The sequence below is a fragment of the Phlebotomus argentipes genome, unplaced genomic scaffold (genome assembly GCF_947086385.1).
Source record: "Phlebotomus argentipes unplaced genomic scaffold, Phlebotomus argentipes genome assembly contig_5, whole genome shotgun sequence".
NCBI lineage: Eukaryota > Metazoa > Arthropoda > Insecta > Diptera > Psychodidae > Phlebotomus > Phlebotomus argentipes.
In genome coordinates this window covers 138404-160967 of record NW_026776165.1, presented here as the reverse complement: position 1 = coordinate 160967, position 22564 = coordinate 138404, and the positions used below count along the sequence as shown (strand labels likewise).

Here is a 22564-nt window from a genome sequence, read left to right as displayed (position 1 = left end):
GTGAATTCTTGTACTTGAAAGTCTCTTAAGCAAGTGTAAATTGTCTCCCCCTCGGCTTTTCAATACAACGAACCATCTTCGTGCACACTCAGTGCCATTTTCCCACCTCAATGAAAGAGTTTCCACCCCAACCCATTTTCTCAAGAGAGAGGAGTGGAAGCCAGAGAAACACGAAAACTAAGTCCCACACGAGATACAAAGTGTCTCTCATTCTTGTTGGATTTGCCAGGGCATTGGGAAAACATCGCACATTGACGCTGAAGTGTGTGATTAGGACAGTAAAGTGTTTTCTCTATTGGCCAGGACATCTCCCCGAAAATGGGTTCATTGTTAGCAGGAAAACTACGAGGCGAGGAGCGCGCAGAGAGTTTCACAAGATGGAGGAGAACGTTGAATTTGTTCGTTAGAATTTTCCGCACTTTCATCATTCAAACCCATGGGGAGGGCTTAACTGTGTAATTGGCCCATAATGCCAGTGAGAGAGAGTGCTTTGGCCTTCCAATGTGAATTGTGTGTAAGCAATTTCCCTCATGGGGAATTTATTTAAATTTTCCGGTAAACCATTTAAATTGAAGTGCTGCTTCATAAGCTCTCCTCTGCGCGCCCTTTTCTTCAACATTCACTCCACTCTCTCTTCGCGTTCTCCGCATCAGTTTCTCCATCAACCACAATTTCCCACACCATATGTGATGCATTTTGCCTGATGGTCACCCAAATGAAGTGGTGGCAAATGCGACGATGTGTGTGTGTGTGGAGAAAATGCATTTTTAACAATTAAACGTACATGATTTTTTTATGCCTCGTGTGCGCCCAGAATGAAATTGAAGAGAGGAATTGCCCTACATTACATATTTGCGTGTTGAATGTAAATTTCAATTAATTTTTTCTGCACATTTCCATTTTCCCAATCAATGACATTGTGACGTGTTCGAGCAAATAAGTGGTTGGTATTATTTTGTGACAGAACGAAAAAAAAACAGGGGAGTTTAACTGCCACGAAGAGACACACACACACTCAGGTGTGACTCCTTAAGAAAGTCGCGCGACTCTTTAAGGGCGCATTGTCATCTTATCACACGACGTCGTGCTAAAAGTCATTCTCCAGTGGGTAAATTAAATGGTAATTGAATTTGTTCAGTCGTATAAGCAAATTTACATTTTATCCCAAAAGGTTTTTGACCCGCGCCATTAGAGAATTTCTACAAAATGGGAAGCAATTGAGCGCCCCTCAATTGCTTTAGCACAGCACATATTGAATTATTGGTTGTTGCGTAATTATTTAATGCATAAAACATCCCCATTAAACTCTTTTCAATGCTGTTTGTTTTGCAATCTCAATCATTTATTGTGTTTGTGAGTGGAATTTTGCAAAAATCAATGTATTTTTTTCCATTATAGCATTTCTTTGGTGATTAAGGGGTTTAAACCCAGCAATTTGATGTGTGTGTGTTTTGTATAAAATTCTTGGCTATACAAGGAAATACATATAGAGTTGAAATCGAAAATGTCGAAGAGAAGAGCTCTAAATCACTCCTCGCCAATGGTTAGAAATGGAGCAAATCTCCGGCGCTTGTGAGAAAATTCCATAGTAACGAAGAGTGTCATCAATCTTCTCTCCCTGGGATTTATCCCTTGCAAGAGCCAGCACGGATATCTTGTGCCAAGAGCAGAGTCCCGGGACGCCTTTGTCACACACACATGCACGAGATTTTAATTTCGTCGAGCATCCCCGCGTCGAGAGGGTGGGTGGGTGTAATAAAAGAGCTGTACTCACTTCTGATCCTCTTGCCCAAGTGGCGACCACAACGTTGCACTGTCTGGGGTTGTCCGGCTGGAAACAAGGGCGCCCTTGTTCTCGTGACAGCAGCTCCAGCTCATTGGAGGATCCTTGACATTCGTACAATACGATGTGATGCATGTACGGTTGACTGGCTGTTGACTCGAACACTGGTTCGTACTGCAACGGAAAATCGAGAGAGAGTGAGCTGGTGACATAATTTAATTACAGTCTTAATTCTGTGTCAATTTGTCACTGATTAAAGACTGGACATGGCAACCATTAAAATGACCCTCAATGACAAATCTCATGAGCACAACGCCCAAAGGACAGAAAGCCAAAAAGGGTTTGTACTAGAAGTGGATGAATTAAGGAATTTTTGTGACTAATAGAAAATCATGTTTAATTTTCTTTGAACTCTTCTTAAACCATTGCGTGTGTATACATATTTGTTTGAGACTATTTATTCAACCATGTCTGTCTCCGAGGGCTGAATTGCGCGCTGCGACATCTGAGCTTATAAACTCTGTGTGTTTATGCAGTTTGGCTTCCTAAGGAAAATTGTATTTCTGAATGTGTATATATGTCTTCAAATAACCTGAAGGGTCATGCCAAATCGCCATAGTCTTCCACCTTATATAAGATATTCTACAGAGGAGATCGTTTTGATGTTGTGTCTTCATGTAAATATTTGTTGTGCCACAACTAAATTGCTATTTGCATGATTTATTCCAAAACATTTCATCATATTTAACCACAAACGGATGGATTTTCACGCAAAGACACAACTTGATAATATGTGTACATTATTTTAGGTGGAGCAATTTTTGTGCCTGGAAGAGATTCGTTGATATCAAACATTTGTGGTATTTACTGGTTATATCGCTAAGATTTACTCTTCAAAATTTGCCATATAATTTTTCTTGTTCCCATAAAGCTTGATAAATACTGTATATCCTGACATATCTGGAGATTTTTAATTTCCTCAATTAATTTCTATGAATTCTCAGTGTATAATTTTGTCATCTCCAAGGCAAACTCAAATGCTATCTATCTACCAGCTTGTGACTTCCAAAGTCAAACACTCGAGGGTGTAACCACTGGAGGGATGGGAAAACATGGGCAGGATGAGAGATCAATGGTGGAGTTTTGGCAAATATAGAAAGAAAATGTCTGTTGACGTGTCACAGGGACAAGAGAGAGCGCGCGCGGGTCACAAAGGGATGCAAATTGTGAACATAATGACAAATCGTCATGTAAATAGATGGGACAATGAATAAATATTATTTCTAGCGTATCTCACAGCAAATGACTATGCGGTCAATGCAATTTCATGTGTGTGTGTATGTGCGGAATGTTTTCCGGAGAGTGTGTCAATTAAAATACACTTTGCATTTATTCCACACATCCCAAAAACCACCCCCTCTAAAAGCCGCCCTTGTTCCGCCGATGATACGGCGCGGAAGGCAAATAAATGCAACCCACTGGAGGAGACAAATAAAGGCATAATTAATGCCCAGAAGGAAGCTAGAAAGCATTTAGTGTGTTTGGATGTGTGCAAAAATCGATGGAAATTGTCATGAAAACAGAAGTTCAACATTTGCCAACATAGCAATTGAGGTTCTCTTGACAAACAAAGAGGAGGAAAAAAAGACTCTTGTAAGGGTAATCATTTTAAAATCACGCGATTTTCCATGCTTTTCTGCGCGATATTCTGATGGTGAATGAATTTATTGATATCATTATAGTCAGAATTGAGTGACGCGGTGCTGTGCAAACATATCCTGATTGATTCCTTTGACACAGTAAAATTAATTTCAGGCACATTTCAAATAATATACCTATAAAGCATTGTTGATTGACTGAATCGAAAGGTTATTTGTGGCATTTTTTCCCTTCATATCGCATGCATTTATTGTGTAATCCGATATTGTCTTTATCATATGTTATTTGGGCCTCAGTGAGTATCCCAAACTGTCCATGATTCTTCATTTGCAAACTATATATAATATGGTTTCACGTTTACAGCGTGCGCGATTTGCATTTTTCCACTGAATATACAATTTTGGGGGTAGATTTATTGGGGGTGGGTGCTTTTCAACTGCCTGCTGCTGAATTTAATAAAATCTAGGGCAATTTTAGGCCAAATACTGACAGCAATCATCCAATTCTCCGTGGCCTTGTGACTGTAAATTTTCCCCAACAATGAGACACAATTTTGCGCCTGAGAAAGAAAGGAAAAAAGAAGAAAATGCTAATGGAAGGAAAATCATTTAATATTGCGCGAGCTCTACAAAGGCCAGGACTCTCTCTCTGGAGAAGGACGAGAGCACAGGAATAGAAATGAGAGAAAGTGGTGTTCTAAAGTCGTGATTAATTTTTTTTTGTGCTCCTTTCGCTTCTCCACTTCTTGTGCTGCGCGCTCTTTCAACTTTTGCTGCTGGCATTGCACGCGGGGGTGAGCAAAGTAATTATGTATGTTATACGCTGCAAGAATTTTGATTAAATTTTCAACCATGGGGCAAAATTACACGGCGAATAGGCGAAAGGAGAGGACTTATGGAAAAATCATCATACTTTAAAATATTCGCCTGTACGACTTTTTTGGCGCGCGAACAGCTTGTGAAAGTGAAAATATGTATGTGTGTGCCTTTCTTCGCTGTCTTCTCTCTCAAGTCAAATAAAATCCGCCGGGGAAAATAGGGAATTCGCTTCCTGTGATAGTCAATAAGTCTCAATTCATGAAGAACAAATAAAATTTCCGTTCGTGCATCTCTTATTTTTATACCCTTTTTTGGGCACACACATATTTAATTTCTTCTTCCTATCCTTATATCTCCTGGGTTTCTCGAGGAATTCCGGGCATTTTTTACCCTCTTCCCCTTTTCTTCTCTCTCTCTCTCTCCACCAGCGTGTATGCAAGGAAGACACTCCATCGCATCTTCATCATCCTCGTCCTCAGCACGAGAGGAATTACCCCCAGCATTCTACCTCATTCCATCCATGTGAGGCTAATCAATTCAATTTTCCTGTACATTTCAGAGCATCACGAGATCTTTTCCTTCATTTGTTCAAACAGATTCTTGCATCTAGAGTTGCTAAAGATTGACATTTCGCGGTGTCACGTGTCTTCGTATTGAGACTGAGCAACAGTCATTATACTAGGCTTTTTTCAGTGCAATGATCACCCCTTTAGTGCACATTCCCTCTCCGTGGAGATTTACAGACAAGCAAAAATCCCTGAACCGGAAATTGGGAATATATTTTTCTCTCAGTGTCTTCCGATTGTGATGGTTTTTCTGTGCATCAACCGAGGTTTCTGCACATATTTCAAAAATTCCCCAGACACAATCGGAGGGTGGCAAACAGAGAGAGAGAGCCCTGCATCCCCGCAGGATATGAGAATGCTTCGGGCGGAAATAGGTGACCACTTTTTGGGGGTATCCGATGTGGCGTGGTCAGCGATATCGAACTTGGGGAATCCAGCGCAACAAAACTGCGGCCTTATTTATTGTACACAGCGCGAGAATTACGACAAGGGAGAGACTCAGTGCCACCCTATTGATTTATCATCGACGCTATGTTGAGACTGTGAAATTTGTGTGTGTGGGGTGACCTGATGGCAAGGCATTGGCATAGTCTGGTTGGCCCTCAAGTTGTCTTCACAGAATGTCAGTGAGTTTCACTAACGCCCACCCATTAAAATGCCATTTACTGCACATAATATTCAACTAATATCAATATTTTACTTATTGATTTTCCCCACTTTCGGGGCAATTTAATAGGAATCAACCACGCTATTGCTCAGTGTGTGGGTGGAGTTGTGAGAACTCTGACAATATACCATCAGCAGACACAATTTGTAGTTCTATTCAGAGAAATATTCTGTGCATTGGAGAAAATGAGAAAAATTTCAAATTTGTGTTCAATGATTTTCTTAGCCTTAAGATAACTGCAATTATCGGTCTGAAGATTGCTCAAAAGCATTCAGAGCTTATCATTCATCAACACCTCTGCCGGTAATTTCAATACATGAATATATTTGTTCGTCTCAATTTCATGCCATATGAAGTGCTTCCTGAATGATGAGCTTCTGCAGCAATATTTGTATAATATGACATCCGGCAGAGGCCATACTTGGTAATTGGGCTATGGAGAGTGTTGAAGAGAAGTGTGTGTCGGTTGAGCCAACATGTTAGTAATAATTAGAGCCAAGTACAATTGAATTTTGATCGAGTTCCTTCCGCATACAAGTCATGCATTTATTAATATTTGTGAGAAACTAATACCCAACATTCTCCAACATGTCAGAGTTGTCATTACTATGGAAATATTATTCATAGCTGCCAGTCCAATAAATTCACACAGAATTGTAATCCGATTCCTAAATAGGCAAACATTTACTGAGAACCTCCCTTTGTGTCTTCTCTCCTTATGTTTGTCTCTGGGTCTGTAATTTTAGGGAGGCGGTGGCAACAATCGGCTTTTCATTCTCCCCACCAGTCAAAGGCAAGGCGCAAAGGGATTCGGAGGGGGTTGGGATTGTTCAGAACATCCTGAATGTCATTGCATACAAACACACATACCTTGACTAAGTGATGTTTCTTATTGATATCGGTGAGCTTGAACACTTTGCACCAATACAGCGTGGTATCGCTCTGCGGAAGCTCCACATCCTGATTCCTCAGCTCCAGCGTTCTGATCTTCAGGTCCAACTTAATGGCATCTTGGCTGACGCGCTGCGTGAGGAAGAGTGGTCTGTAGCCGCGATACGCCTCCAGAGGCTTCGGCAGGCTGCCAGGCGTGACAGCACCGCGTCGTGGTTCGTTCTCGTGATACATAAATATCACTCTCATGGTATCATTCTGGAAGCCAGACAATTTATCAAAACATTAATTCATTGCAAGTCAACGTAACATTTGAGAAATAAACTGTCAAGTGCAAAATTTTAGAAAATAGCGCGCATAATTTTCATGAAAATTCCAAGGGATTTTAATCTGTGTATTCAGTTTTAATTCAGGGCAACATATCATGAATATAACATAAGTTAGAGTGAATTTCTCAGTACAGTCAACTTCGCGGTCACCTGTCACACGGCGTGATTTTACTCTGCAGATCATTCATTAATTGAGTCAATTGTTTATTCCTGGTAGTGACAATCAATGTCACTCATCAATTTGCCCCTCGACTGCCCCAGAAAAGCCACCCCCAAAATAGGATATTCGGCCCGAATGGGGGAAAACGCAGTCGAGGTTGTGTGGTAAATCTCTCAATTTAGCACAATATATGCACTCATATTCGCCTGAAATCCTCATTCTTTATGGCCTTAATCTCCACACTCCGAAATCCACTACAAGGGTTAGTCATCGTGAAACATGGAATATGTTTCTTCAATATAATTTATTCACTGCAAGTCGACTACATCTACATACATTTGCTTAGATTACATTTTTAATATGCCATTCCAGTTCACTTGGCAACACACCCGCACCCGGAAACCACCCTCACACCCCACCAACGGACATCCCCATTGGATATATGTATGCTCAGAATGTGGTGTTACATTTCCTCACACACAGCAAAATCACGAATGCACAGAGTGTATATCGAGAGGGTTTCAATTGATGGATACACTTAAAGTGAATTGCTCAATTCCATTACGAGAAATTTATGGTGTGTTTTCAGATGATTTTCTTGAAAACTAAACTATGAACGGCTTGATGTCTGATGGGATTTTTCATATATATAAAATCAAATAAATCCATAGATCCATTGAAATTTTATTACATTCTTGGGAATATCTTTATAAATGGATTCACTAATAAATAAACCCAGAGTTTGTCACTTGTGACACAGATGCATAGAAATGCAGCTGTATTCTTTTGCCTTGTGCCCCTGAAGAACTCTTAATAGTTTTTGGTCTTATCATTGTTAATTCAGAGTACAACCCCCAAACTTTCAACTCTCCAGATTTCTGCTTGACATTTTATAATTAATCCCTTACTTTTAATATCCCCATTCACAAAGTCATCGTACAGAGTTTTTGCAATTTCAATTGCATTTTCGCTCGAGTTTCCCGGAGAATTTTCCCCCCAACCCCCATTATTATTGCATCCCCCGGAAAAGCTCATGGAAAGTTCTTCCTTTCAGCGACTCTCGTCAAGAGGCAACCCTTCACATCCAGAGAGAGAGCGAGAGCGAGCCATCCAGGGAATGCGAAAGCTCTTTAGTGGAGTAATGAAACTGCAAATTGGCATTCTTGTGTATTTTGGAATGTCTTGCTCTTGTTGTTGAATTGTCGCTTGGTTATTTAATGCTGAAGCCATTGGATTTGGGTTGTGTGTATGTGTGTGTTCCAAAGGTGGGGGAGGGGGAGGGGGAGTGAAATTGGACAAACTGCAAATGTAAATTTATCCCTGGGAAAAGGCATTGGAGGATTTCTTTCTCCCTCGATTGCTTTTGAGCTTCGAATTGGGATTTACTGTGGGGGTTTTTTGGGCAAAACACAGAGAAAGAGAGAGAGAGAGAGTGTGAGGGATTGGAAACTTCCATCGACATGTCACAGCTTCAAATAGTCTCGTTGAAGAAAACTTCTTGCGACTTCGTGCTCTACGGGCCTCTCTCTGGAGGACATTGCGCAGGGATGAGGAGTCCCAATTCGAGCAATTCGTTTTCTAAACTTTGAATCTTTATGTGATTGTGTGACTCAGTGAATATTTGTTCACACAGAAATTGGTATTTGTGAGTGAGAGAGAGAGAGAGGGTGAGAGGGGTGGGAAGAGTGCAAAAATCAATGGGTGAGGGTGGCAGAAAGTTTGTAATAGGTAAAGTTACCCAATCGAGACAGAATTATGTCAATGAGGAAACATTTCCGCTCGCAGAGGACCACACACAATGGCATTACAGCGCAGAGACACACCATTCAAATGTTAAAAAGAAAAGACACCGCCATTGATAACATCTTGGCAATTTTGCCATCCTTGCCCCAGCCCCTCTCGAAATGCCATCGCTCTGTACATGTGTACCACTGCCGAGCACTTTCCGCATCAAATATACCAAGTCTTGGAGATTGTGTGTGTCTTTTGGAAAAGTCGGTGTGGAAAAGTTCCAGTGCGAGAATTGCGCCATTGTGGAAAAGTAAACTTGCAATCGCGCTCGAGGGAGATAAAAATGGTGCTACGCAGACTTTGAGTGAAAATAGTAAACCTCCGTATGCAACAATTTATTTGCCTCCTTACATAACCTACCTATGTAATCCGAGATTATTTGTTCATCCTCTTTTGTTTCACAGTGCCTCTTTTTTTTGTGGCCCTTCCTCTGCCATCACCTTCAAGTCAAGCGCGCACAGGGGTGCGTAAGCTGAATTGATGGGATACCTCGAATGTTGTACGCTCAAAGTGCTGCAAAAAGCCGAGATTAGGAAGACGCGCGCTTGGGTGAAACATTGAGCTTGTGACCATTTCTCCTGACGAATAGTAAAGAGAAAAAAAACGAAAAAAAGAAAGAAAGCTTCCGGAAAGCTTTTAGAAGTGTCTGGAAATCCCATCGTTTTCTTCCTCTTTTCCTTATACCAAAGAGGGCACACCAAAAGGAAGTGAAAATTCAAGACTTTAAACACTTCTTTCACACGCAAAATCTGAAAGTGAAATGAAGCCAAGAGAGAGAGAAAAACTTTCACGTGAAGTAGCCATAAATTAAAAAGTAGTGCAAAGAACATCCTCATATTGAAATTTTCGCCCTCATCGCGAGCACCCCTAAAGTTTGGGGCGAAGGGAGGTGGAAGTTTAATGTGATTTTGGTGCGCTGAAAGTTTTGCGCGAATGAATTTGCGAAACTTGAAATTTTCCATCCGTAAAAACTATACCACATAATTCAATTGCATGTGTAATTAATCACTCTCATTGAGTTATAAGTTAAGCATTTTCATATGTAATTAAAACCAATGTTTGATTAATTTTTAATCCATTTAGCCGATGTGAATGGCGATGATTTACGCGGACAAATTAGATTTTCCTCCCCCCGAAGAGGGACAGAGAGGAAAATATGTGTGTATATGTATGGCAAAATGGGTAGTACTTGCCTGTGGCCTCATGCATGAAAACGTGTTGCGGAATTTTGCAGGCAATTTATATTTTGCAAATTATATTCTGACAATCACCCTTTTATTGCAGTATCCAATGGCTTTCATCGCGTTCAGGGTTTCACTATATATATATATATGGAGTCATTGCCAAAGAGGTTTGAGTGAAAACACTTGCTCCTCTCGGTGACACAGAGTATATATAATCAAATTACAAACGATATATGTGTATACCATTATCCTTAAAAGCCATTAGATATGGCCAAAATTTTCAGCCATGAACCATCTCTCATCCAATCTGCCGACAATGCCATAAACTCTGACAAATTTATCACGCGGGTCTCAAAACACGCACGCAGGTTTATTATTGCGTTCGCCAGTGTTACCCCATAGTTAACCCTCCAATTTTCGCGCGCACAACATTTGAATTAACGTCCTGCGGGGGAGCCATAAAAAGCCCTTCAGAATTGAGAGCATTTGATTCAAGTGAGGGTGGATTTTAACAATAAAAGCGCGGGATTTATTTGTGCCTCTTGCACGACACCTCATTAACAATTGCTCAGTGGCCAGGATTCTATTGTCATTCAGGAAAGTGATGAATAACTCCCTGCTTTGCCTTGAAAATGATGTCTATAGTTCGTCCTTTGGAAATTTCTAGGCACAATTAGCATTCTTGGGTACAATCTTCAATCTTTGAGAAAAATCTGCATTTTATGGGCGCAATATTTGGGCTCAATACGAAATTTTTGGGCGCAATCCGTAATTTTTGAGAAAAATCTGCAGTTTTTTGGTGCGCCAATTGTGATCAACAATTTTTGGTCGCAATATTTGAGCGCAATCTGAAATTTCTGGGCGCATTTTGCATTTTTTTGGGCGTAATTTGAAATTTTTAGGCGCAATTTGCAATTTTTGGCGCAATCTGCAATTTTTTTTAGCGCAATCTAATTACAGAGACATTAATCAAGTAGAAATCTAATATTTTGGCGCAATTCACAATCTTTAGGCGCAATTTGCAATCTTCGCAACTCTCGGGTTTACTCAGAATGGCACATTTTCACCCCTTGTTTTCACCTTGTGCCCCATTTATGACCATCAGCTTTCTATGATCAAAGCAATTTGCAGAATAATGTGCAAAAAAAGTCCTCAATGAGTGGCCTTTATAGTGAAAGCAGAGTGTGCTTTTGCTCCGCAAATGTTAATTTTAGCACGCTTTTTCCACCCCAATTGCCCGTGCCCGGTCGATGACCACGTGAAAGCGTAATAGCCGGAAGGGTTGTGACACTGAGAGTATGGCCGCCTATTTGCGCCAATTGCTCCAATTTTTGTTGGATGAGAGCGCGCTGAAAGAATAAAGATGGGCCGAAATGGCAAAATTGTCATTTATTTTCGCGTGGATGGAAAGCCCGGCGCTTTGGGGTGTGCCTTTGGGTTAAATTACGTGCCGGGTGACTCTCTCTTTTTTTTCTACTTCTTCTCCACATCCGATAGCGGGGTAGTGAAAGAGAGAAGGAGGAAATGGTCCAATTTCTGGCACTTATAAATTTTATTGGCATGGACCAGAGAAAGAGAGTGAGACAGAGGAGAGTTCCTCCGGGTGTGAGGGGGTGTTATAAATTCTCTTGGGCGGATGGAAGCAGTAAATTGCGCCAAGAGGACGGACCCAATTATGCACACGTAAAAGTTCCTCTCTTCGGCTACAATGCACGGATGCTGGTGTGGAGAAGTTTAGAGAAAGAGGAGAAGTTTCGCCATTTGTGAGCAATAGTACTTATTGGCTTTTAATGCCTGCCCGCCCTTTCCTTCACTTTTCCGCACAATTTTTCCTTTTCTTCACTTCTCCTCCGTCGCACCATCTCTCGATTTCTTCTCCCCCAGCTTCTCGGCTCCTTTTTTTTCTGCACATTAAGCATTTGGATTTTCCATAGAGGGAAAATTTTATTTCCTCGATTGCCAATTACTTGCTTTCTTTCACTGTTTCATCCACTTACCACCATTTCCCAGAGAAATGGCCTCAGCCAATATAAATGGATTTGGGGAATGTCGATGGAGAGAAAAGTCTATTATTCAATGGTCTTTCGGGTTCAATTGATTTTTCCTCCTTAGCCATTCTTCTCTTGTCTCGACAATGGCCTCACCAACCCGCGCGCCGGTTAAATGATTAAACAAAAAAATACCTAATGGTCCTTCTTCACATCACTGACGACGCGACGGAAGCCATGGCGGTGGGTGGGTGGGGGGAAAATGGGTGGGAAATTGCTCTATATCGCCATTGAGGCCGTGAGGTAATTTCTTGGCTCTTGCACTGTGTTGTTGGCGCCTCCCTGGGAAGCCTCCACATCGTTGGCTATATGGAGCCGACAAACGAAATTGATTAAAATTTCACCAGTGGTCGTGATAAAACTTTCACACGATGGGCGTTAAGAATTGAAACTAATGGTGCCATTGACTCTGCATTTGAATTTTCCAGCGCTCTCACATGACCTGGAAGTGATAATTCCTTATTTCCACATATAACCTACACTCTCATGGCGCGCTGCTAAATTGCAACTTGGCACGCCAGCAAATCTTCATATTCTCCTCATATCCTTGTCACGTGAGGCAGCTAAGCGCCAAGAGACACTATGACTTGTTCACGAAAGTGGCGGAAAATGAAGTAAAAGTCCGGCACGTATGTACAGTAGCGAAAATTACGTTAGGACACCTATGAAATTAACAATTAACTTGGGCTCCTATTCTACACTTCATTAAAAAAAAATTTGAAAGACCATTAAATTATAATTATTTCTTCTTTTAAGGAAAATGTCTCTAAAATTGAAAGAAATATCGAATTTTGAGCACCAAAATTCGGTGTCATAATTTAATTTTCACTACTGTGTATATAAATAATATTTGGATATTTTGTAATTTTTTTTAAGTCTCATTGAAAGATTTTCTGTCGAACCAATGTTTGTAGGGATTATTATTATATATAGCGAAAAGAGACAATGCAACAATTGAATAGGTATTCTTATGTGACAGTATTTAGTCTTCTTTCGCACTTGCCGCCGAAAGGGTTTTTTAGTTGATGGGTTGTTGGAAAGTCAGCTTACGCTTTGTCGTGACAAACAACTGATGCGGAAGGACTTAACATCATTGTTGCATAGATGAACAACAACGCGCTGACAGGGTGAGTTGTTTGTGTGCCTCCTTGAAATAATATTGCCACAATACCGCGCTCGCATTTTATTCATCACGCCGCGCTTGATGATAAGCGCTGCGGGGTTGAACGCTATATATATGGCTCTTCACGGGGGAGTGATTATGCAGAGAGAGAGAGAGAGAGGACAAGCGAAAGAATAAATGTACACCGTTCGGGGGATGTTTGTGGATCTCGTTAAAAGTTTCTTCTCCTCGGGAGAAGAAGTTTCTGGGACAAATTCCACATGGACTCTCGCCTGTGGTTCTTTCCATTGATACTAATTTTAATTACACGAAGACGCGCGTCCTTTTATCCTCAAACACCTTGGCAGCAGAAGAAGCAGAAAAAACAAATGGGAGAGGAGAGAAAAGGACCCCCGCCAGGCTTTGTGATGGTGTTTTGATGGACTGATCATCATTTGTACAAGCAGAAAACATCTCCTGATGGCCCCGGAAGTCTTCGCTGTTCGGACTCACGCCACCCACGCGCTCGCCACCCCGAAGGGATAATGCAGTTCGATCAAAGTGTATATATACGATAATTATGGAAAAGTTTTCCATAACAACAATGAAGTGAAGGAAAAGTATATGTGCCTTGCGGGAGGGGGTGGAAAAAAAAGATCGGAGAAACTTTTCAAACTTTCGACACACAATATGATAAAGTTTATTGTTGTTATTCCATTAATGGAATTTTATATACATTCCCCATATCTTGAGCATCTCCATGCCACCATTCCACCCTGCACTTAATGGACTCTCGATCCACTGCTCTTGGTCATCTATCCCGCAACAAAATTCACAATCAACAACCACCCACTTTTGCACATCTTCCGTGCCAATTAATTTATGTTATACAAAAGAAATCTCTTCGTTGAATTTTCTGCTCCCTCTGCTGCTGTGTGACCTTTTTGAGCTTCAAAAATTTTGCCTACAAACAACACTCAAATTTCCCATTATAGAGCGATTTTTTCTCCGTTTTCCGCACACTCCCTTGACTCTATTGAGTTTTCTTTCACGTCCAGAGAGTTCAAGCAAGAATAACTCATGGAAATATACACCATAAAAAAGAAAATTAAACCCTTTTTTTTCCATCCATGGTTTTTAAAATTACAAGAACCGAATTATTGTGCCCCTGAAGAGGGGATGAAGAGTATAAAGGGAGATTGTGTTGCTTCAGCATCGAGTAACACGAGATAAATTAACACTTTTACACAATGTCAGTTCTGAAGGTTTTTCCGCAAATGGACTTTCCATCAAATGATCATTTACCCAGCAACACTCACCGTAATTGGGAGGTCATGATATGTATCACAAGTGTCGAGTTTCCTGCGGAAGCGCAGGACAGTGTGAGTGGCATTCTCGTAGCCGAGCAGGAGGACGTAGTCCTGAGATGGATCCACCACAGGCTCACCATCGCTATTCTTCTTCACGTGTCGATCCTGCGGAGAGAGAAAGAAAAACACCCGAAATTAGACATGGTTAAAGACTGTTGGTTGAGGAGCTAAATGAGCGCAACAAGAGAGAATTGAGAAGAGAGAAATCAATCCATAATCTTGCATTATTATTAGTTTACTTAACGAACATTTCACAGAACAGAGAAAAATCATTAATCAAGTTGAATTATGACCATCGCCACAGTAGAGTGGCTTTTTATTAGTTTTTATCACAGTCGAACATCTTTATTTTCGATTTATATGCTTTCGGGCTTATTTAAATAAATTATTATTGCGGAGAAGCGACGCAAAGAATAGATGGGTTCTTTGGGATAGGAGCAGAGAGATATTCTTCACCAACCCATTCGGTGTGTTCCATCAAAATATTAAGCCATGGCCTCAGCTATGATGCCATGGGATTTCGGTATCTATTGCTCAGTCTCCATCCATCGTCATTTTCATCCCAAAAACTAAACTCCCGGGCATAGGAATAACTATAGAATCTTTTCCGAAATTCTTTCTCTCTGTACACTTTCTTGTCTTTCTCACCCTCACGCGCACTCACGGCATTTGGGGGGGGAGTGTTGTAAGAGATATACTCCGCCACCACCTCAATTTCACCACCCGACGTCTGACAGAGACTCTTTCGTTGCAGAAGCTTGAAGTAATTCGAGTGAAAAATTGGAGAAACTCATATTTCCGTATGTTCAGCATTGTGACAATATATCCTTAGACATGTCTGTCACATTTCACCATGCACTTTTCCCTGAGAAAGCCGATCTGGGGGCGCTAAAGTGGAGATATGTGGGGAGAACATATGAGATTTCCAAGAATAGAACACGACTTACGAGCTTGCTAAATTCAGTGGCATAAAGAGCTTTTTTTCGCAATCAATATATGTTGTACGGAGAGTATGGAAAGTCTTCTTCAATCTGATGGCAATTTCTAACAAAAATCAATCCATACTTAATCAGTCGCGCGAACATGGTGTAAAAAAAAGAGGAAGAAGATTGTGTGTATGTATAAATATAATCGCCTGACTTGGGGAGACACCACAATCAGTTTGTCAAGATGTAATTAACTTTTTTTTTCTTTTCCCCGATGCCTCGGACATCTCATCTGTATTACCCATGGTCTTCTGAGCACATTCCACTGTCTTGTAATTAAATTCTAATTCGTTCTCTCGCTCTCTCTCTCGCTCCCTCTCTCAAATGTTTCGAAAATTAATCTTGGAATCTTTCAACATCGAAATTTATGATTATTCCAATACCTCGGCGTGTGTTTTCATAAATGGCCTTCTCCTCATTCTTTCCTCTCCCTGGTGGTGTATATATGGCGTTTATTTTTCGATGCCACTCCACCTTCTACCGCACTGTTTGCGCTTCTCTCTTTTTGGGAGGGATATTAAACTAGATATGAGCACACTATAATCTATTGGACAACGACACGATGTGGTGTAATAAATAAAACGCGAGCCATGGAGAGGATTGTCCCGCGGAACGGGTTCTCTGCTCATGGAGCAGAGGCGCACTTAAAGACGATCGGCCAAGAAAAAATGGGTAGCAATAAATAATTAAATGCGTTGCAGCAAGAAATGTACATCATTGCAGGCATTGATGGTAAAAGATTAGATCGAAAGAAATGGCAATAAGCCATCGAGCCTCAGCATACCAAATCATCATCTTCATATTTTCTTGCAGTCGCGAAGAACCAGTTTACCAATTCAGTGGCACTCTCCGCATTTTCGTCATCTTCCAATCTGGGTGGGGAATATTTATGAAATGATAAGCCGCAGATTTAATGGGTTAAGTTCACTATCAACACCGGGAGGAAGAGCTCGCCGTAGCGTTGGCCATCATTAGCTGGAGATAGAAAAGAGGGCAATTGGAATGCGTCTTTTGGGGAAAGAATGCGAGAGACTCCCTGAAGAATTTTCACCGGTTTATTTCTTTGAGGTATTCGACCTCTTCATATTTCACATTCTATACCATTGCTTATATCTGGAGGATTTTCCAACAGATTGATCCTGGGTCAAGAAGATAAAACACTCCTTGAAAATATAGATTGTGCTCTTAATAATAAGCTCTGTGTTTCTTTCTTTTAACACTGACGAGCCTCTTGATTTTCCGTCTTGACGGTCTCTTTGAATTTGTGGAATTTCTCAGGCTAGTTGAAGAGGAGTTTCTTCGAGTGAAGCGCTATGTTTTTTCTATATAACACACCCAAAAGAGGATGGAAATCATATTTTCTCAGCTCGTCCCCCCGGAGAAAATGTTGTTTTCTGGCGCGCGGAAGGAGAGAGAGAGGGACATGAGAAAGAGAGAAAGAGCAGAGAATTCCCTTAAATAATTATCAAGTTCTGTGTACATCGTGGCGCACAACTTAATTAACTCAATTATTTATTGCCGCCTAAATAGAAGCGGAAATTAGTGACGAAGATGGGAGAGAGAAAGTGTTGCCGAGGCGGGGAAACCAAAAGAAAATCTAATAGAGTTGTAAGTGAGATAGGCACTTGAGTGATTTGACAGTGAGGTTAGAGTTCAAAGCAATACAATATATTTTAGCATACATCCAATCTCATGTGTGTCAGTCAATTGCCGCCATCAAGCACTATATATATATGTGTCTCACAGTGTAAGTGTAATTAAGGTGGCATCCAGTCGATGGACTAATTGCTGATCACCTTCCATCTTCGTCTCATTCATCTTGGCGCAACTTTTTTCGCCCCTTCACACACATACACACGCGTCTTCCATGCGAGATGTTTATTTATTTAAATCATCTTCTCACAGGTAAAATAATGAACTGTCTCGACATTGATTGTAATTTATATTCACGTTCGTACGTGGGGAAATCAATTAATTCCCCAACGAAATTAACTACCATGAATCCGGGTTGGTAAAAAAAATCCAACGAAAAAATGCAAGTTGTATTTGAAGTTTTTTTTTTTAATCATGATACATATTTATCACGATGTCACTTGAATCATACGTCGTAGAGTAAAAATGGTTTTGTGAATTAAATTCTGCTTTGAAATGGTCAAAAAAATCGCAATAATTTTGGAATATTGATATGTAGTTGATTTTAAATTATTTGGGTTTTTGTGCTCACTAATGTATAAAGAAGTAACGAATGTCTAGAGATTTACTTAAAGAAAAAAAAAACACACACATGATAATTTAAATTTCCGTCATCAAGAGACAAATGTATCGGAACATCCTTTTCCCATTTTGAAAGTGTGACCTTTGCCTAAGTGAAAATAAGTGGAGGAAGAGGAATTGGAAAATTTGAAGAAATTTCTCATGTTTCGGAATGTTTTGACAATGTTTTGGGTGTACTCTTTTCGACCGTCTCAGGGTGCGCGCAAAGGGCTCAAAAGAACATGGGTTTGAACAGCATGTCAACCGAATGGTTGCTGCTGTGGAATTTGGACTATTCAGACAATTCAATGGAGAGATGAGTGAAAAGTGCATCCGGACTTCCCGGGCTTGGAATCCACACACAACACGACTGATTATATCGCTTTAGCGTCCATGATGAGTGCGACCAAGGAAATGGGAGGAAAAGACAGTCACAGAGAGTGACTCATTTTGTGAAATTTAACAATCTAACGATCAACGTCTGCTCCTGATGGCTTTTCCTTCCACTTCCAAATGTGTTGGGGAAAAAAATAAAGCAAGAGAGAGAGAGAAAAGAATATGAAATAGTCATTAATTACACTGGACGAATTATTTATAGGCAATTGTTAATTCATCGCGAAGCGTTCTGCGTTCTCAATGATATATTTATTTATGGGTCGCAATAATGGTGAATTTCTAATGAATATAACATCTATATTTGGAGAATCATTTTCAACGTATAATAATTGTCAGAAGGAAAAAACCTGTGTGTATTTGTGTGTGTGTGTGTTTTTGGTCCACGAGAGTGCAGTCAGTCGATTAATTGCCCTCCCCTTGGCCAAAAGACTTGGCCTGGCATTAATGAATGCTGTGTATTGGGCCGGCAAACGATGTTCCACAAAACAGTGAATGAAATATTGTGTGTGGATTGGAGTTTCACCCTTTCGACCCCAAAAATATCATCCCAGAGGATGACACTAAGCGCTCTGGGGGTGGGAAGGTGGATGGTTTTTGTCCGCCCAAGCCCGACATCGGTCGAAAATCGAGAACAATAAAGCCAGTGAACAAATGCCACACAGAGCACTGACTTGGGCGAGCGGGATGAAAAGTACGCCTAGCATGTTAAAGGGCTAATCATAAAAGGAATTTCTGAGACTGTTCTGTCGAGTCGAAGAAAAATTTATGAGCAGAAATAGATATTTTGAGAGCTCGAGTCGAGTTTCTTCTCTTTCTTGTGTCCTAGAGTCAAAAAGATGGACATTTCGCGACGCTATGTGTCTTGTCGTAAGACCTAGTTGAGATCTTAATCTCAAATTCTGGTGGTTTGAATGACCCCTTTTTCGTGTGTAAGCAATTTCTTCTTGATCATGTTTGAAATCCCACCCCAGTGTCTGGCTTTGTGCTTAATAATCCATATATTCTGTCCAACACACATATGTACACAAGAGGGTGTGTGCAGAAATTGGACAAATGTGAATCAATATTTTATTGACTGTGAGTGTGTGGCAAAAGGAAAAATCACAGTTTCATTTTCATACGCATCAAGGATTCACGTGCTGAAATTTATTGGCGGGGCCACGATGGCCACTGTCTGTGCCGTCCACATGACAGGATCATTCATTTAAGGGACTATGAATTGTGTGTGTCGTTTTGGGGATCAGCGGGACATCGCCCAGGAAACATCACGGAGCCAAGCACGCAAAGCACCTTCCCTATCCACCCTCACCCCTCAGTGCATAGAGACGAAAGGGTGGCTCATAACGTGAAACTTAATTGTCCCTCTCTCACACTGTCCACTCTGATTCGTGACGGCGACGCACTGACGCTAAGCCTGCACGATGGCTACCGCGCTCTCTATGCAAACTTGTTAAGCAATTGTCGTCAAATATGGCACGTCCTGGCTCGTTATGGCTAGAGGACTTTGCAAGGGACGAGTGACTATCAAAGGGATGAGCGGTGGACGGTGAAAAGGTGAGATGCCAAAGCCGCTGGACCTTTGAAATTTCAATAACAAGTCCACTTTTCCCAGAGAGGGTGAAAATATCAACGTTGATTGCAGGTTTCGCACCGAGAAGCGAAAACTTTGCGCTTTTCAACTTTTCCTGTTTTTAGCCAAATTCTCTGCTATAACAATCCTGTTCACGTTGTAATTCTCACTGGATTTTTTAAAGGATAAATTAATTGCAATGAGCTTCATGAATTGTTTTATTTTATTAAAAAATAACTTTGCACTCATGATTTGTAGCTCAACACAATGTAAATATTGGATTTGATTTGGAAAAGTCAGTGAAATGCACTTCCATTATATTGATTTTGCAATATAAAAATTGGTTGAAAGTTGGGGAAAGCATATCAGTTGCCACTCCGGACGATTTTCATGCATTTCAATTCCCATCCTTTTGACAGCGAGAAGCACTTTGAATTGAATGGCATTCTTGCGCTAACCTAAACGAATCATCACTCGGGCGTCATGCCTTAAGATTTCTTTTAGCATTGGCATAATATTGAGAGTGGGAGAGATTGTTGAGATATTCCACCTCGAAGAGATGGTCGTTCTGCGGAGGAGATTCTGTGTGCAGAGAATGTTGCTGAGTCGCTCATGGATTGACAATGTCGAGGGAATTGAATAAGGGATGGATATTCAATTTGAATATTTCAATATGCAGCAGGATTTATATTATATTCATACATCGATCAGCATTGAATTTGTCCTTTTTTTACTTCTTTTTAAGGAGAAGATGAAGAAATTTTATACATCAACTCTATATGGGTAGTTTTAGTGCAATTTTTCACTGGTGAAACATAAATTATACCCATTTGGGCATAACATCTCGTTAAACAATGAAAAGCTGTTGGTGAATTTTCGGGTTCGCTAGGCAAATTGAAATATCTCCACCCCATCCAGAGGGTATTTTGTGGGGGGTGGAAATTTTCTCCAGAGTTGCACAAAATGCAACTAGTGAAAACTGTTTGCATTGATAGCACCTGAAGTTGTTCCTCAGCACGAAATTGTAAAATTATCCATTTTGGCGAGGAGTTGAAATACAATAGGTGAAAACTGATTCCACTCATCTAAACCACCACCCCCATTTTGGGGGCATGCATGGAAACTTTGCAAATAACAATTGCCCCCCAATTTAATGCCCAGGATATTTCACAGAAAATTGTACACTAGGCGAAGAATAACCATCCTGGCAATGGTGTGCTATTTCAGCAAATTTACCACAATGCAAATTGCTCTATTCTCACCCATTTGCGCTTAAAATTCTCAACTTGCACACACACTCACACACACACGCTTTAATTCCTTCAGGTGGTAAGTTAGACATTGACTACGGCCGCAATTAGATAAACAAATTATTAGTAGAAGCAATTTTCTACAGCAAAAACTACGGAGTTTCTGCAGTTTTTCAATTTGACGCGCCATTTTTTGTTCTTCTTTTTTTGGTGTTTTTGAGAGGGAGGAAAAGCCCATCATTGATTTTGGCATGGCAGCAATTGGTGAGGTTATAATTTAATTTTATTGTAACCTCTGCGTGTGCAAATTGATTAAAATGTCCCTCGCGGACAATGATCAGTGTGACATGAAGTTTTCCAATTATCAAGTCCATATCCAAAGCAACAACAACAACACAAAAAAAAAACTGTCCAATGTTATCGCCGCGCGTCCATTTCTCTGTGATGTGAATTTGTGTGCGCGTGTGTGTGTGTGTGTGAGTGAGGGGCTGAAAAGCGAGTAATAAATTCCAAAATAAAAATGACAATTTATCATAAAATATCCGACAGGACACAGTGTTGCAATGTTATGTATAATTTATGAGTCTCAATAGAGTTAACACACGGTAAACTCTATCACGGTTGCACTATTAAAAATATCTCTCTCTGGCTTCGCGTTGTGACATTTATTGGTGCTCTGTCCGCTACAAATTCATACATGCTCACCCCCAGAAATAATTATTAATACACGAATATGCATATTTCACCATCCAAAAGCCACCCCTAGTCCAACCACCCACGCTGACCATCCTCACTTGGCCGCATACACCAGTGAAGTATATAGTGTCACATTTAGTGGAAATATCACACAAATGTCCCACTCATTTAATCTAATTACGGCAGCACTGACAGCTGATGGCAATGATATCCGCGCCAAAGGCACTCTCCTTCCCTTGGAAATCCCTCATTTGTGTGACATCGCAAAGAATGGTCGAAATTCCCCTTGGCAATTCCTCTGCAAAACTTCCTCTCTCTCTCTCTGCCCATTTTTCCCATTGTACCGATTCCCAACCGCAAAAATGCAATTTTACGCTTCTGTTGCCCGGTCATTGGCAAAAATATGCCCCTCGTCGTCCAATTAAACGACAATAGGTTTCTCTTTTGCTGTGTGTGTGTGGATTCTTTTTTTTCTGCAAAGCGTCCACGCTTAATTGAATGTCTCAATTCCCAAGAATTTCCAAGACGAGAGTTATATGAGAAAATTCGGCTTTCACCGCAATTAAATTAATCGCTCCTCCAAGAATTGGCAAAGGAAATTTGCTCAGTGCAGTTGAATTCATCGAAGTTCTTTGATGTGGTTGTGGATTTTGAGTGAATGGACGAATGGCTTCAGAAGAATTTGATCAAAAGACTCTCACAGCTTGTTAGAAGAAACATTTCTGCGACCATTTGAGCGAGTCAATATTACAAACTATAAACATATAAACATGTGAGAATTGGCACAGCTTAATATTGATCGATTCGCAAGTTAAGTTCTGACTTTTTCCCATCTGACCAATGTATAACTAATCATCGGCATAGTAATATAAAGTATATAATTGTTGTAAAAGTGCAAAAAGTGGTAATAGCTTTCCCACGTATATGTACAATCATGCGCGCTCCTCGAGTAATCAATGGAATGTAAGCCAATTTATATAATGATTATTAGCTCTTCATTACCAAACCGAAAAGAAGAGATTCATCATTGTAACACGTACATGAC

At 40.6% G+C, this 22564-nt stretch overlaps 1 protein-coding gene across 1 annotated transcript in view; it reads right to left on the bottom strand.

Moving 5' to 3' along the window:
* LOC132265918 (MOXD1 homolog 2) overlaps window positions 1-22564 on the bottom strand; it is a 142799-nt gene that overhangs the window by 12270 nt on the left and 107965 nt on the right. Inside the window, exons 4-6 of the mRNA XM_059766713.1 lie at window positions 14318-14473; window positions 6364-6642; window positions 1775-1957 (exon numbers count right to left, since the gene is read on the bottom strand). Coding sequence (XP_059622696.1) covers window positions 1775-1957; window positions 6364-6642; window positions 14318-14473 — 618 coding nt within the window. The remainder of the gene's footprint in view (window positions 1-1774; window positions 1958-6363; window positions 6643-14317; window positions 14474-22564) is intronic.